The sequence below is a fragment of the Ambystoma mexicanum genome, chromosome 6p (assembly GCF_040938575.1).
Source record: "Ambystoma mexicanum isolate Mex_15411 chromosome 6p, UKY_AmexF1_1, whole genome shotgun sequence".
Taxonomy (NCBI): domain Eukaryota; kingdom Metazoa; phylum Chordata; class Amphibia; order Caudata; family Ambystomatidae; genus Ambystoma; species Ambystoma mexicanum.
Window position 1 is genome coordinate 403360316 of NC_090935.1, and position 17454 is coordinate 403377769.

Genomic DNA, 17454 nt, shown 5'->3' on the forward strand with positions numbered 1-17454 from the left:
AGGTGGCGAGGCGATAGGTATATATTTTCCTATTGGATTCTGGGAGGGGGGAGGAAAGTACATAAAGGAGGTGCGGCAGGCGGCTGGAGACAAGGTATGCTTCCCTTTTTCAGATGCAGTGGAGTGAGGTAAGACAAACCTGTGGAGTGAGGGAAGGCAGTACTGCGCATTTGTTCTGTTCTATATGGAGTTGCCTTACGCCTCCCTTCTCGAACCCCTACAATGCTGGTCCATGGGTACAGCAAATGGGGTGAAAATGACTATCCATTGCAGCTTAATTTACAATGTGCTGCCAGCATTTTCAGAATGTTCAAAGAATCTACTATTTGTAAATGAAAAGAGTGAGGCTCCATGACCCCGTGTGTGTAACTTAGTTTTGAAGAGGTTGGAATCAGAAATAACCCTCACAAAGAAAGGAAGGGAATTCCATAGTTTGGGACCCGTGAGAGAGAAGGAACAACCATCGCAGCGAGCAACCGATAGTGAAGGACATGTAAAAGTTGCAGACTGGAGGAACATAGTGCGCGGGGGACAGTACAGGGTGATTTTCTCTTGAATAGAACAACACCCTTGTTCGTGGAGAATCTGATTGATTTGCATGATGTACAGCTTTGAGCAAAGCCCCTCCGCCATCTGCTTGAAAAGGCGGAGGGGAATTGCATCGAAAGCTGAGGCCGATTTCTTGCTCATGACTACCTGTGTAATTGTACTACAATCCATAAACTGAAAAGAATTAAGGCCTGCTCCATCAGGGTTCAACAGAGGAGAAGGAAGAGGCATCAAGGGAATTTCAGGGTGATTAGGTCAAGTAATGCCAGGTCTAATTCTTTAAATTTTCTCACTGAAGAAGGTATATCAGTTGTCACAAATACTCTCAGTGGCCAGAGACGAAGGTGAAGAATTAGGAGCCGTTAGATCTTTAATAACTTGAAAAAGGTGTTTAGAAATATTTTCAGCTTCAGCAAAATACTACTTGTTTGTTTTTGAAGGAAGACTTTACTACATCATCATAATTCTGATACCATTTGCGTGCTGCCTGATGCACTTGTAAGCCCATAGCTAAGAGTCCTGGTGTAATCCAAAGGGCAGAGAGACGTGGAGACTAGAGGACGTCGAGATTAGCGACTAAGGTTCAAGGAAACTGAAATATCAGCTGCATTAGAAAAAGCCATAGCAAGATTTTCCAGTAGTGAGTATGAAAAATCCTCTAATAGAGAAACAAATTCAGCGTTGATTGTTTGGGCCAAGGCAAACGGTCTGACAGTCTTCCAACTCCTTGAAGAAGTTTTAAAAGAAGGAGGAAAAGCACTGGAGACAGGAGATAATATTTTGCACGGGACTAAATGTTGGTCAGTACAGGTTTAAGGAAGAGTGGGGTATACTTGAACCAGTAGATGTGGTGCCAATAGCAAATTGTGTGTGTGGCCCCTGTTATGGCTAGGGCCCACAACATGCAGATGAAAAGATATATCCTGGCCCCAACAGGGTCATCGCGGATCTTAAGCCACATTTTAAAATCACCTACTTCTATCAGGTTTTGATAAAATAATGCTAATTCTGTAATAAACGATGTGAAAGACATTAAGAAGCCCAAGTCCCGAGAAGGGGCAATACACCACCAAGATGTGAAGCGTGAAGGAAGGGGATACCGAAATACAGGCAAACAAGAATTCCATTTTTACTTCACATTCCATTGATAGCAAAGTGCTGGACCAGATATTTTTATATATCAGAGTGACACCGCCAGAGGCAAAAGCAGCATCCCTATCCACGTGTAGGATAGAGAAGCCATCAGGCAACACCTGTATAAGGTCTGGGGAGGACGTTTTTGTGAGCCAGGTTTCGCTAATACAAGCAACATAAGGGGTTGTGCTTTGAAAGGAAAATATCACATTTGTGAGCAGCTAATGAACAACTATTTAATAGAACAGCAAATAACGCGTTCGATGGATTGGTTTCTAATGAGACGTGGTTGCAACTGACCTCCGTAGATAAACCGGGCAGATAAGCCACGTCCGATAGAGCCTGTTTCAGCAAAGTCTTTTCCACAGAGCAATTTGAACAAGGAGTGTGAGCCCAGAGCCCAGGCTCTAGGCGGACGAGCGCAGACAGGCTTAACCTAGGCTCGAATTTGGCGCATGTCTTTTGCACTCATCCTCTGCATACGCTGAGGTCTAAACATGTTGTAGAACATGTGATCGCACTAGCCCTATCCCCATCCCTGCTAACCTATGTAATAAACGTGGAGAAAAGACTGCCATGCTCGTCAGTAAGTGGCAAGTCAAGGATTCAAGTACTTGAGAACAGTCACTGACGCATGCTTAGGGCAGCCCAGTCTGCTGGAGAATGTCGGGCTCGGGGACAATCTGGTGGCTAGCCCATTGCCTGCCATTTGCTCCTAAAGTAGTGTTTACCACAATTAAAAGGGATCTTCCATGATGGTTATAATCTTGGCAAGAAGTGGTGTCACGCATTATTGAGCGGCCATCACCTCAACTGGAGAGTGCCAGAGTGGATTGATGCCCAGTGCCCCGGTATGTATTTGAGTTGGGCTGGGCGGGATGGGAGGATGTCAAGGATGTCAAGGTGCTTGTGTCAAGGATGTAGTTACTTATGCAGCAATTGTTTGGGGGAATTGAAACGTTTCATTGATATATTTCCTAGCGGAAATGTGAAAATGCCATGGACGAATTTTCTGGGTGCAGTGTGAAAGTGGTATAGCTGTTCGTAAGGGGTTATGTAGAAACGTATTTAGCAATGCACTTACTCTGACAAAAGAAACTTGCATGGCGATATTGCAGAAGTAATGCACAACTGGAATAGTACATTTCTGTAGGCAGCATAGAAGACCAGTGTGACAAGTGAGGGCAGACGGGGGGACATTGTGACATGCAAACTGCCATAATAGAAACGTGTGTATGTGACAGGAGGGTACTGTAAGAATTAAGAAGCTCTACAAATACTATTCCTGAGTCTCATTTATTTTCGGAAGGTATTATAACAACAAGATATGCTCTTGAAAATGATGCGGGCTGGTTATATTTTCTGAAGACGTGCGCGTTATTGTGAGCCGAGTGCAGAGCAATAGGTGTTCTAGAGACATCGCCCCCTGGAATTCCCAGGAGCTCCTTTTCCATTCATTCCTCAATAACACTGAATTCAGAGAGGACTGTGAGGCAGTGAGCCTGTTCTGCTAGCCAGGGATGACAAGTGAGAATAATTATTGCATGTGCCGCGTCAAAAGGAGATTATTCATAGTAAAAGTATCAATGGTGAAAGCACATGTCCTTGCATATTTTATGTGAGGTTTGATATTCTGTATTTGACGTTTGTGTTCTCGAAAATGCTCTTTCACATCAGCCCATGTACAAGGAAATAAAGGAAGGTAAGCAAGACAAAAGCCAGACCTAATTTCGTTTTTAAGGGCGTGTGCTTGGAGTGGTCCTAAGTGGGAATACAGCGAGGCGCCCGCTTGTGGGCCAGAGGTGTGCTTCACATGTACTCATTCTTGCAGCTGCGTTTTATGACTTCATGAGAGGCAGTCGATAACACCAAAAGGGCTGATACTCTGAGTGCAGTAGTAACGTTCAAGAAGCTCAGAATGAGTCATCTGTATCGGATCCTGTAAGCTTTTGCTTACAGGTTATCATCCTGCATTTGCTTTGTCTGAGATAGTGCCCCTGACTCTCTGGAGGGTTAGAGAGGGGCGTGGTGGGGGCGCAAGGGGAGTCAGTGAGAGTTGAGGAGCTATAGAGGAGGCACACATGCGGGTCATTGCGGGGGCTAACCTGTTATGCTCATAAGCAGTAGGTATGTATGAGTTACAAATAAGGGTGCTGGGAGGCTATTGGGGGCAGGGGAGGTTGGGAGCTCCACAGGAGACTTTGAGTTGAGTGATTGGCTAGATGCTTTTTGACGAGTTGGATTTTGGGTTCTTCCTGAACTGTAAGCTGGAAAGGGGCAGCCTAATTCTCGCTGGTAACTTGTTCCAGGGACAGTGTGTATACTGGGAAAAGGCTTTATCAGTTAGTGGCGGTCGTCATTGATATACTTATCTATAACCTGACTGCTAAATGGTCAAATGACGGAAGACAACATTAGCTAGCTAAACATGGGACATGTCCAAGAATTGGCAAATTGATGAGACCCACACACATACTAAAGCAACTGGCTAGTCGCGAAAGCCTGCATACCTGAGGTTTTCAGTTCTTCTGTGCTGTACTGGTAAAGAAGATCGTAAGTGCCGCCCATTGAGCCTGATGTAAAGTAGTGGGTCCCAAAGTTATCAAAGATCCTGCTGTACAAAGCATAGTTGTACTCCAAGGGCAGGTGGTGCAGAGATTTCAGAAAGACATCCGAAATCCAGAGGTCGCCTTTTTTCAGCGTGAAGTTGGAAACAGAGATCACTTTATGAATCCGAATGAAGTTGGAATTCTAGATGAAAGGACATGTGAAAAATTAGCTGGACAATTATAATAATGTAATGCAATGTAAATTAATAATCATTTGTTATTTATATATAACTTCCCCAAAGCACTGCTCCAGAACATTTGTATATACAATTATTATCCAAGCAATAGAAAGGGACGTGGTTTGCAGTTGTTGAAACCCAAGTCACCAGCACATAGTGGTCTGACTATAATCACCCATACATATATACATATATTTATCTTACCAATGTTGTCCGTTTATTCTTGCTCAACCCTGCAGAAACGTGTTAGTGTGATGCTTCGTGTGTACATTTAGATGTCTGAGTTTCCTGAGTGTGGGAAAAATAGGCCCACACATGTTTGATTATCATCTGAAGTGAGTGCAGCATCTATTCATGTTGCTGAAACACAGTCATTATTCACAGGAGAAAGCCCTGGCACTGCGAGAGCTACTCTCTACCTCACCACTGCATTTGCCTCTTCCAACTCCTATTCCTTCCACCTCTGTGCTACAATTGCCTTGCTCCTGGCAGCGTTACTGCTTTCCTTTACCTGACTGCTATCAACATAAAAAACAGTCTTCCACAAGCTGTCCTCCCTTTTTTGATGGAGGCCATTTTGTTTTGTAGCTTTTTCTTTTTTGGTGAAAGAACACATTAGCACCCCATGCGCAGACATTTTCTGCTTCCTAAAACAGAACCATTTTCATCCTAGTCATTGCGCCGGAGTGCTAATGACCCCTAATCAAACTTTAAAGTGCTGCAGGCCTAGGGGAGGGACATGACATAGGTGAGTGAGATACCTACACATCCTCACATGTAACATCCAAACAAACACACATGCACACACATACACACACACACTTGCACACAGGTGCATGCACCTGCACACATGCACATACATACATACAGGTCCAACACAGGCACATGTCAACCAATACACCTGCCACACAGGGCCATTTTAATGAATTTTGTGATCCGGGGCACAGTCTCCTTTGGGGCCTCCCTCTGAACCAGAGAAATGACAGCATCCAGAATCTCTGGTTGGTTCCCGTCCCACCCTCATCGTGATCACAACCCACAGCTTGATATTCTGTCTGTCAGCAAAGAAAATATGCATGCATACTCCCTCCCAGTCCCCTTAGCCTCTTCCGACTTGCTGGAATCTGAATAATAAACAAGCAGCATTTGAAGTGCAACATTTTGTGTCCACGATGAGAGTACTTGTGTTGAAACATAGCCACAGGACACTTTTTAACAATAGAAGACATGAGATAGGTGAAGTACAGATGCAGGGCACAGATAAGTGGCAGTTGGAAAAAGGCACACATACCACAGCATAGAGAGAAGACTCAGATTAGCAGTCTCACTAAACGTAAAATTGTCCAAGCATGTACACATATTACATGGATTGTGGACATTATAATCTATGGTTTTTAAAGTAGTATTACTATTAGCCAGCAAAGAAACAAATTACTGTGTGGGGTACAATATATCAATGGTTTGTCAGTCCAGAAAAACCAAACACCCCTTGAGGGTCCGGAAATGAATGATAATTGGTTGGCCGAAGACCAACCGCCTCATTTACAGTGTTAAGAATATATATTCATTAGTTATTACGTAGCTATTAGTTCAACTAGAGTGAGGCCATTTTAAGATGACCAGAATCGCAATTTTGTTTTCTCTCTCTGCTCTCTCTAACGTTGCCACTTTGCCTCATGTAAAACTGCTTTGCAGTAGATATTATTTAGCTTCAATGGTCCAAGGCTAAGAAACATGTTGAAACATTACACTGGAGAGCCAGACAGAAATGCCCAATTCCCTCCCTCACATATCCTTGAAGACAGGGAGCAAGGCATTTAATCAGTACACAAATGCCAGCGAGTCTCCTGAAAGAATAGCAATATAGGAAACTAGCATTTAAAGAGTTGAATTATGCTCTTCTTTATGGCCCCCCTTTCTGAGCCCAGTGAGGCCCCGGAGAGCGGGCTGACCTCTAGAGCAAGAATCGAAACTAAGAGATAGTGAGGTCTGGTATGTGCCAGTCTCCGACGCGCAACTTGCCCATGAAAAACAGAAACGCTGTGTTCTCGCAAATAAAGAATGGTATCTGTAAAATTGAAGATTGCAAACCGTTACTAAATATGGTGGTCTAAGGTGTCATAATTATCACACTGGTCAATAATCACCTCTAATTCAAAGGGAAATGAATTGGGGTTGGCATGAAATGTGTCATACTGTGTCATTGCTAATTGTAAGGTGCTCGGTTTGTATATATGTAACTGCTGTACGTTTCATTCTTCTCTTGTGTCCCCCGAGGTCTGTTAGACACACGTCACAGGGCGTGGGACCATTTGGCTAACTGGGACTTCTTTGTATTGCAATAAACCCTAGATTTTGGGAACGGAACCTTGTGTCTGGCGTATCTATTCGAGTGTGGTGACTGTGCCTTGTTTCCACATCCGAGGGTCCCTCAGGAGCCCCTCCAGGTTAATATTATAGCTTTATAGACCTGCAGTGCGGGCCGTACCGGGTATTATGGGCCCTGAAGACCGAGCTCATAAGGTTTTAGGGACCATAACGCCCAGTACGGCCCGAGTGCAGGTCTTTAAAGCTATTAGAACACCCTCAATTTATTAGCACTAGTTCAAACTTTGCCCTAGTGCAAACATACATCAAAACGTTACCTTTTTTGCACTAGACATATTTTTGCCCTGGTGATTATACTATGCCAAACTGCACTTGTGAATGGTGCAATGGTTTTCTAATATGTCTCGGGCAAACTTTGCCCTAGTGTTAATACCGTGCAACTTAACACTTGCACCGGTGCAAAGTTTCTGTAATCAGGCCCCTGCATGGCAACATTTGCACAACGAGTTTGGTTCCTTTACTATCGGGTCTGGATGGGCACTCAACTCTCATTCAGCAGTGATTGCATCTATGTGTTGGTAGCAACGGGGCAGAATGCAGAGCCCAGCAAAGCCATTCATCATTTAGCGCAGCCGTGTCTGAGAATTCACCTAATGCGGCTGACGCGTAGGCGGACAATGGGCAGAGGAATGAAAAGTCCTCATTAGGCCAGGCCTGCAACAAAGGCCGTTGTCATTAATGTTCGTGAGGTGCCTGCATTCAAAAACATAAAAACACGTCTGACAAGTTCAAGGCAACAAGAAGAAAAATGAACGTGAAGCTGTGTTGGAAGAAGAAGAAACATGGACATGCTTGATTGAGAGCCAATCCTCAAGGATGCTGTTTTGTGTGAGAGCTGCTGTGCTAATAACAGGCCAAACTGTCAGCGAAGGTAAGCGCATTCAATTACTTTATGGGCTTTATTCAATCTGCGGGCTATACCAGTTTGTATAGCCCGCAGATTGACCAACCATATTATTGAAAACACCACTAGGGTGTTCTAATATTACATACAATGCAACACTGGAGCCAGTTAAACCATGAGTGAGAACATTTTGAAGAGCATACCCTCAGAAGTAAATGACTATTAAGGACTGACAGTTTTCGAAGGTTTACAGATTTATTATTTTGGCAGTTCAGGTAAAACAATATTAAATGATTTGCCCAAGGTCACACATGTAGGCTAATAGTTGAACTTGAGATTTGAGCCCAATCTGCAATTGCTGCTCTTGACTGCATTGCTTCCAAGTTCTTATCCAGAGCAAGATGCAATTATTTGTGAATGCTGCACTTTCATGAACTAAAATCTATTGTTATAAGAACTGACTTTGAAAAAACACCTCACTTAATCACACAACATGACAACATTTCAAAACAAAACTTTATAGATACATTTTATGCAAAAGGACAATGATTCGAGCTTCATTTTCAATATCACAAAAGAAAGCATACCAGCACCAAAATATGAATTAACGTGAGCTTAAAAGGTTTCATGTAGGATTTTCAATTGTATTTTATAGCTTTACACACATCCAACAAACAGAATTGAGGACTGTTATTTATAATGTGCACATATACCTTCAAAACTGTATAAGAAAGCAGACTGTTTCATGCCATATGAGCAGATGTGAAAATCTGATCACAGGAGGCCTGTGGCATTTGGTCAGCTCTACTCTGTACAGTCCATTCCCCTTAAATGGCTACATGAAAACAAAGATCAGGCAATAGGCTAAACTACAACACCAGTAAGTGAGCAGGCAAACCTTTTCATGATGATAGCACAGCACTATACAGTGGCATAAGATGATTTGTACATGTATCACTGTCTCGTCTGCTCACAAAGATGGGATTTAAGCCTCAACACTTTAGTTCCAGTGCCTTGAGTTTGACTACCTAATCTCCTCTCCTTACTAACACTGTATGCTCCTTACTGGGGTGTGGCTGTCAAACCTCATTTGGAGGAACAAAGTGTGAGGAACCCGAGGGCATCCTCACTTCCTTCTCCCTAATATCCTTTGCTCAAGTGGCCAGGGAAGGGCCATAACTTTTGGATCCTAACGCTGTGGGTGGATATGTAAGGGAGCATCACCTGGGGAGAGGAGACTTGGGTAATTAAAAGGGGATGTCCTTGGGTGAGACAAGGTATCCCCCGTTTCCATTCCATGATGAACCTTCAATCCCAGCAGACTTTATGGGATATTGTTGCCCTTTTCCCTTTTCTTCCTTCCAGGATGAAACTAGAAAATGCCATCAAAATAGTGACACTAGGAAGAGGTTGAATAGGAGGATGTCTGGAAGTCAGGCAGGGTATCCTCATTTCCCTTATGAGACAAATCTTTCCCTCCCCCTTCCTTTATAGGATGTTGCCAATCAGGTTGTCTCATTTCCCCACTGTCACACCATTATAATACTGGTACAAGGAAGCGTCAACTAGGAGTTATGCACACTGACATTCAGGCACACCACACTAGTACTGGGACGAGGAAGAGGCAACTGGGAGTTGTGCACACTAACATTCAGCTGCACCACTCTGGTACTGAGACAAGGAAAAGGCTTGGAAACTATTACCAGGGTCAGGCATGTCGCAAGAACATAAGTAATTTGACTCAGGCAATTGAGTGGAATGCTTGCACCTTCAACCTGTTAACAGGTCACAGGTGCATAAAATGTGGAGTCACCAGTGGAGAAGGAGGGACCAGCATGTGAGAAGCCAGACCAGAGAGGGAAGAAATCCTGCTACGAAGGAGGCTGCCAAGGACGGTCCTGCCTGGAGGCCAGGACAATGGCAATTGTGAAAGAGAGACGTCAACGCCGGGACCGAGAGGTCCGTAAGAGCGACAGCAATGCCAGAACCTCCTTGTTGGTGTGCTCACAGCTGGAGCTGTGGAACACGTAAGAAACCCCAGTGGTGCTGCATGTCATCGGTAGCAGACGTGAGTGACATGCAGAGCTACCGGCAACCCACAGCAAGACTTCGAAAGGGCGAGCGCTGCTTGCAAACACACAGAGAGGTGTGCAGAGCGACGAATGGAGAAAGAAGACTCCCGAAGGAGCCGCCAAGGACTGGTTAGTGAATCAGAGGGAAAACTAGTAGCGGTGTGCTCCTGGGTCTACTACAGGGCAGATGTGACTGCCAGATGAACAGAAATATATGTACAATTGAAGGTGAACCCAAAGTAAAGGTTTTTTATTGAACAATGCAAACAAGTAGCAAGCAAGTTGAACTATAAGTGAAAGAAAGTTAATAAATGATTATTGAATACCGAACTAAAGGGAAGATTTAATGAGCATAAGAATGAAATGCAAGCATGGGCGAAAATCACATAATGAATAATGAAAGACAAAGAACTAATCATACTGAATAAAGTGGAAAACCAGTCATAAACATTGTTAAAGATTGTGAAAGTAAGGTGGTGAAAGAGAATGAACACCTCGTAGTGACTGGTGTGGAAGAATACATTGTGGCAAAGTCAAGCCACTGAGTGAATTCTGTGGAAGAACACATTGTGGCAAAGCCAAGAGCCTGGCAAGGAGAAACCAAAGTGAATGTGAACCCCAGAACAGGTGTAGTGACAGAGGAACCTGTGGGCAAGAAAGCCAAGGGTTATCGGTTGCAGACCTGTAATGGGCGGACCGTATAGTTCAACAACTGGGCCTAGAGCGAGGAAGCCCTGCCTGAAAAGCCAAGGTGAATGCAGATACCAAATCTTAATTTATGAAATAGATTGCTAAAGTGAATTCAGAAGATAGAAATCTGCGTAAAGTATTCAAGAGATTGAAGGAGTTAAAAGTTGACCTGGAACCGGTTTTGAGTATTAGGAGACTGGAACTGATTGTGAGTTGGCAAACTGGACAAGCTAACGTCTTGGGGAAGTGAAACCCCAGACCCTGTGAACTGTGTGGTTGCCCTGGGGAAGGGAACCCCCAGGCTAAACTGGAATTGTGGTGTCTTCTTTAGGAAAGGTATCCCAAGCCTTTGTAGAACTGAGTTGTCATCTTGGAGAAGGGAACCCCAAGGTCATTCTGGAACTGTTTTGTCTTCTTGGGGAAGAGATCCCGAGCCCTTGTAGTATTGTATTATTGCCTTGGGGAAAAGAACCCCGAGACCATCCTGAAACTGTGTTGTCTTCTTGAGGAAGGAAACCCCGAGCCTTTGTAGAACTATTGTTTGAAATTGGGGAAGGCGACTGGAAAGTAAGCCAAGAGAAGGAAGTAGGTCAGAACTTTATTTGGAACACTACTTCTTTTGTTGTTGACATCCCTACCAAATGTTTAGCTTTAGTTGTGATGGCAAGTATATGTTTTGGACACAGGAACATTTTTAACTTGAACTTACTGACTCAGGCTATCCTTAGTTTCTTTGCGTAGGGCCATCCCACCTTAGCGCAGGGCAAGTTAGGCTTTCAACCATCCTGACATTTAAGTTAATAAATACATTTTGTTTGAACGTTGAATCTGTTGTCTGTGTCCTGCTTCATGATGCTTTAACAAAAGTTCCAGAATTGCACCAGACTGATGCAATGTTACTTTTTATAACTAGCATTAACTGGTGCAGATACGTTGCTGTGTAGCACGCAGTGGGCCCAATTTACAAAAAAAGCACAAGTCTGTGCAAAGTAGTTGGCATGACAAAGAACATTGCGCGGATGAAAAGAATAGTGCTGGGAGCTTATTGATGGAGTTAAATATGTTACAAAGCCTGCAGAGCAAAGAATAATGAGTAGCATCTGGAATGCCCCAACACGTCCCATTACAAACAGAACATAGAGATGTCGAACAACCTTTGTGCCAGACCATGGAAAAAGGTAATAAGGATTACTTACCAGCAATCACCATTACTCCCACTCCACTCCTGCGACTGACAAATCCTCATCCCAGCACCCCCACTAAACTGTGCCGCGGCCCCCTACATGAAGTCAGCACCCACATTCTCCCCACTAAACTGCGCCACAGCCCCTTAACTGAAGGCAGCACCCACGTACCTCCTCTAAATTGCACCCCGGTCTCCTAACTGATGGCAGCACCCATGTACTTCTACTAAACTGCACCTCAGCCCCCTAACTACTTAAGGCAACTCTGAAGCACCTACACTAAACTGCACCCAGCACCCTATATTAAGGCAGTACCCACAAGACCTCCCTCATCTCAGTACCCCCACTTAGCTGTGCCCCAACCCCCTAGCATAAAACAGCACCCACAAGTCCTCCCTCGTCCCCGTACCCTCCACTGATCTGCACTCCAACCCTCTAACCTAAATCAGCAAACACAAGTCCAACCTTGTACGACAGCTACACTTTTGTCCCATGATGGTCAGATGACATAGTTCACATCTGAGGTGTGTAGCCCAGAAAATTAGAGTGAGTCCACAACCCTCCCCCTCATCCCCAATGCCAATAAGCAATACCCATTCCTGAAGTCTGAGCACATCCACATGGACAAGCAAGTGTCCACCGAAACTGCTGTGGAAGCATAACAGAACACAATGTCCAAGAAACAGAAATCCTGAGAAGTGAATGGGCAGACGGGAATGATCTGCCAACAGATACCTCAGACACCCCTGCTCTGTGGAACATCTGGCCAGACACCGAAGTCCATCCACAATGAGAGACCCAAAACACCATGAAACATACTGCCATCTTGAAATGTCTCACCCCATTGCCACACACAATCCAAAACATACCCAACCAACACTGATACACCAACAGCAAGCATGCAATGCCCCTGCACCATAAATGACATTTGGCAACCATCCCTTACCACCTCCACACTTGTGATGCCCTCTTCTCTACATGTGAAACACATGTCCACAAGGCCATATGGCAAGCCAATCAAAGTAATGGTATCAAGACAACCTTAGACAAACCACAACATGGCCGAGCACACAACAACACATGCCAACCACAGCATACATGTCAGACACACCCATACACACCATGCACAATAATGACCAATGTGCCTGTACTGCAATGCACAGAAGTAGCCAAGCAACAAATGTGAATGACAAACACATCAAACTCATGCAACTCCAAACATGCCATCTACCCACATCTACCATTGTCCACATATGTACATTGGCCATGAAGGCATCATAGTAAACATCACACTCACATGAAGCATGCACACATGTCCCCCAGTAAATAGGCGAGCACCAAGATGACCCACAAAGTGTGGCTTAAACCCACATGACAGCGATAAGACATACTTAGTTGGAGATCATGCGCATGGACAAACAGACTGCAAACAGTGGTTTTGAATAACACAAGTGAACTGTATTGATGAAAAACAATGTACAAGAATGCAAACAAATACTCCTGGAAAAAATAAATATGAAAAAATGGAAATCTATAACTATCGAATTATAACCTGGAAGCCTCTGTTGTTTCCTGAAGGGTTGCAGGGCATCCATCATCCCACCCTCAATCCCCTCCACTGCCCTGAAATATTCCTCCATGATGGCAGCCCATGCCTGCTCCATCCTCTCCTCAACATCGGCCCTGGCTATTTCCACATCATGTTCTTCCTGCCTCTTTTCCTCCTGATGCCTCACAAAGTGCACCTAGACGGACATTAGAGCCTGGAGGCACAGTCGTGCCTCTTGCCTCACTTGTACCTTGTGTATGCCTCCTTGCCTCCTCCTTCTGGTGATGCCATCCAGGATTTGCCTCCTCACTTTCAACATCTCCTGCTGCCTGGCAATGTGGCTGCAGCACAGGTACTCCCTCAGACTGTGTGACAGTCTGCATCGGGGGGAGTATAGCACCTGCACTGCCCTCAAGTGCCCAGTGTACCTTCACAGCCTGTTCCCCTGTAACCTGATAGGCAGGCTCAGTGACCACCTCATCTGCCACTGAATGGTCTTCCACCTCCTCCAGGGACACAGGCACATCCAGACTGGGTAATGGTGGGACAGGTGCATAGGAGGCCATGGTGGTAGTGGACATGGTGGCCTCAGTTGGGGATGACAGATGCAGCAGATGGCACTGGGATGAGGTTGTTCTGAACCCTCCACGGTGAACTGCACATCCTACTGTCTCAGGAACAGGTACACATACCCTCAGTACCTCCACCTGGCATTGTGGGCAGGCCTGCAATGGCCTCCTCATCCTTCTGTTCCTCCATCAACCCAGATATCTCCAATGAGGTCTCCGTGGTTTAGAGCCACTATGTGGCATTGGCCGTACCACTGCATTGTACATGTGGATGAGGGCAGAAGCTCTCCTGCACCTCTACTGCTATATCTAGACATTTGGCAATATTATGCAGGACACAACATACCACAATGATTACATGGGGTGCATATAGCAATACCCCACCTGGGTGGTCAAGGGTGCAGAAGTGTGACTTTAGTACTCCAAATGTGTGCTCCACTAGGCCCCTGGTGGCTATCTGTGCTGTGTTGTAGTGCGCCTCACCTGTGGTGTCTGGATTCCTGATGGTGTCAATAGGAAGGTTGATAGCGAGTAGGCACTGTCTCCTGCGTAATGGTTGTTTATTGCATGCATTGCAATTTTTTGTGTCTCATGTGACTGCTTCTGTGTGCGTGTTAGTTGACACCCACCAGCCAGTTTCTGAAGGTTCCTAATGAAAGAGCCTGGTATATGGTGAATGGCGGAAGATGTAGCTGTCAGGCGAGCATCCTGACTAATTGACATTGACATGCATGATGTACCCCTTGGCATCACAGGTCACCTGCACATTGATGGAATTCCAAGTGTCCTGTTTTGGTGTATGTGCTCAATGTCACATGGGGATTGCAGTGCTACCTCAGTGCAGTCGATGGCTCCCAGTATTTGGGGAAAGTGTGCAAATACATAGAATTTCTGCCACACTCTCTGCCTTGCCTCCAGTGTGTGTGGCATCTGAACGTGCCATTGCACAAGAGCAAGCCTGCAGTGCAAGACCTGGTGGAGGCACATTGTGTGTGCTTTGATGTTCCCCCCAAAATTACTTTGATGTGTTGGAATTCTCCTGTGTGCTGATAGCACTTTGCCAGAGGTGGCACAGCCAGGTCATTCTCCCACTCCCTGACCAGGTCTAGGATTACATGGGGGGGAAGCGGTATGATCCATCGACCTCCTTGTCTGGCATCCCAATGTAATGTTGTTCGTGGATGGAATATTCTGGACCTCCTCTTCATCGTCCTCCTTCTATCTAATAGTACCAGTGCTAGCAATGCAGGATCCGCCACTGCAGAAATCTATGTTCATTGAGGTTGCATTGCGCTTTTATGTTTTGCAACATGTAATGGGTGGCGGTAAGATCACGAGATGTGCTTGCAGACCACTGCGCGATAGCATCTGTGAATAGGGTTCCCTTAGCGCTTGATGGTGCGTTTTTGTTGTTTGCACAGTAAATCCCTCTCCAAGCCCATGTACTTCCTCATTTTCCGTCTTGAACAGGGATTTGCATCTTCCACCCCCCATTTAGTTTTTTGTGCTGGCCCTTCCTTACAGTTGCGATCTGGGTTGCACAAAGTCCTCCTGCACATCACAAAGTGAGAAGGGCCAGTGCACAGTCCGATCTGTGAATTGCACATTGTTTTTTTGCATGGCGCAAAGTGTACTTTTATGGTGCACAATCACTTTGCATTGCCCAACATCTTTTGTAAATGAGGCCCAGTAAGTGTTACTTTCACAAACGTATATACACATGCAAGTTTATCCACCTCAGACATAGGAAAGTTTGAGTCGGCCTTGCTGGAATTGAATTGTTTCAAATCAAGCAACCACATGGACCCTTTACCCCCTCCATGGTAGCAGCCCAGGGCACACGCCCCTTTTGCCTCCCGTAATGATGTCTAATGCACTATATAGATAGACTCCAACCTCGCTGCACACACAACACATGGCCATGAGATTGCTGCTAAAGTCACACTGACCACTTTTCTCCTCCACCCAAAAGTCACATGCATCATGTAGAGTGTAGAAAAACACAGAGATGCCCACATACCACCTTTGGAAATGCTGATGCCATCTATGTCTGCTTTCCTCCTTGCAGACAGCACATCACTGCAGACCAGCAGCCATGATGCTGAAAATGAACATGGCAAACACCAGCGAAGGAGTATCAAGAAGCAGCACACTGCAGTGGGAGTCACATTGCCAGCACCTCCAGAGATACCACACATGCCACCAACAGCAGGGCAGACCCATTTGTCACAGAGACACCCCATCCACAGTGTGCTCTGGCAGTGTTAGTGGTACGGCCTGGACACCCTTAACAACTGCACAGAGATATCAGAACCCACCAAGCAGGTGCGATCAGTGATGCAAGAGGAAAAGGTGCCACCAGAAGAGCTTGTAGATCAGGTACCTATATAGGAGGAGAGAATGAGGACCAAAAGGGAGAAATACAACATTTTTATGATGATCAGGCTGACAAAAGGCCTACCACCCCACTGCTGATGCCAAACCCACAACACACACCAGCTCCACATGGGGATGTTGAGAGACAGGAACATACAGCCTTGTTTGTTGCAGGCCAACAGAAGCTTGTCCAAGAGGCCACAAGGCCTTCCAATGCTGGAAAACAACTCCTGCACATATAAAAGGAGAGCACAATCAACTCCTCATATGGCAGAATGCCATCCAGGCATCCCTGAAATAATCCCATGGCAGACAAACAGCAGCACTCATGCCCTTTCATGAATAGTCAAGGGAGGAACACTTACAGTCCACTAAAAGCAGTAGGAAGCTGCAGCTAATCAATGCTTGCCTTGCAACACATAACAGAGGATTCACCTCGGCTGTGTCAGCTGTTGGCATCTTGCAGCGTGGCATAAATTAGGACATGGTTCCCTGTATAGAGGATACCAATAGTGAGCAGGAGCATCTGACATCTGTGCTTGAGCGATATAACCAATCACTACAACAGGTACTTCTGCAGATGGAAGCACAGTGCAACATATTGCTATTTGGCAAGGGGCGTAGAGGCCTTTTTGATTTTTGTAAATTTCAGAAAATGATTCAGGTAATTCCATCTCTGAAAGTGAAATCTACTGATCACATTCCCCTTTCATAAGCTCCATGCCAAAGAATAATGTGTACTTGTGTCCTGCTGCATCAGTATACTGGCCCGCAGTGCCTGCCCTACCAGTGGCATAGAGCAGATTCAGAGGTCACAGCTGCCCATTTGACATCTGCAGTGACAGCCAAGCCTCTACATCGAATAGGCTGCATTTAAGATATGCAGCTTTGTACCAAAACTATGCAACGAATATTATGTCGGTCAGATAGCACAGTGAGATAAACGCTGGCTGCTGATATCTTTGCGCAGCGTGAGGTGGCAGGTTCAAATCCTGGCAGGGTCAATTTAGCCTTTCATCCTTCTGAGGTTGATAAATTGAGTATCACTGTTTGGGATAACAATTTAATTTGTTATTTCAGTGCCGTGAGACCTATGGGTGTGCAACACTAATGATTATTATTATTATTATTCATAGCCCATGCTGGTGCCAGGGTAAACTCCAAATACAAGTCATGCCTTAGGTAGGGCATGGTGCATGGCACTGCTTATAATCATTGCAGCCACATCAAATTTTATATCAACCACGTGTCGGCACCTTTTAGCCAGTTCAGCTGTGTAAGGTGATGTGTATCTGGCCAGACAGTCTGATC

The 17454-nt window shown here is 45.2% G+C and overlaps 1 protein-coding gene across 1 annotated transcript in view; it reads right to left on the minus strand.

The window, feature by feature from the left end:
- LOC138511484 (complement component C6-like) overlaps positions 1-17454 on the minus strand; it is a 913779-nt gene that overhangs the window by 318428 nt on the left and 577897 nt on the right. The window contains exon 8 of the mRNA XM_069627199.1: positions 4194-4434. Within this exon, the coding sequence (XP_069483300.1) occupies positions 4194-4434 (241 nt within the window). The remainder of the gene's footprint in view (positions 1-4193; positions 4435-17454) is intronic.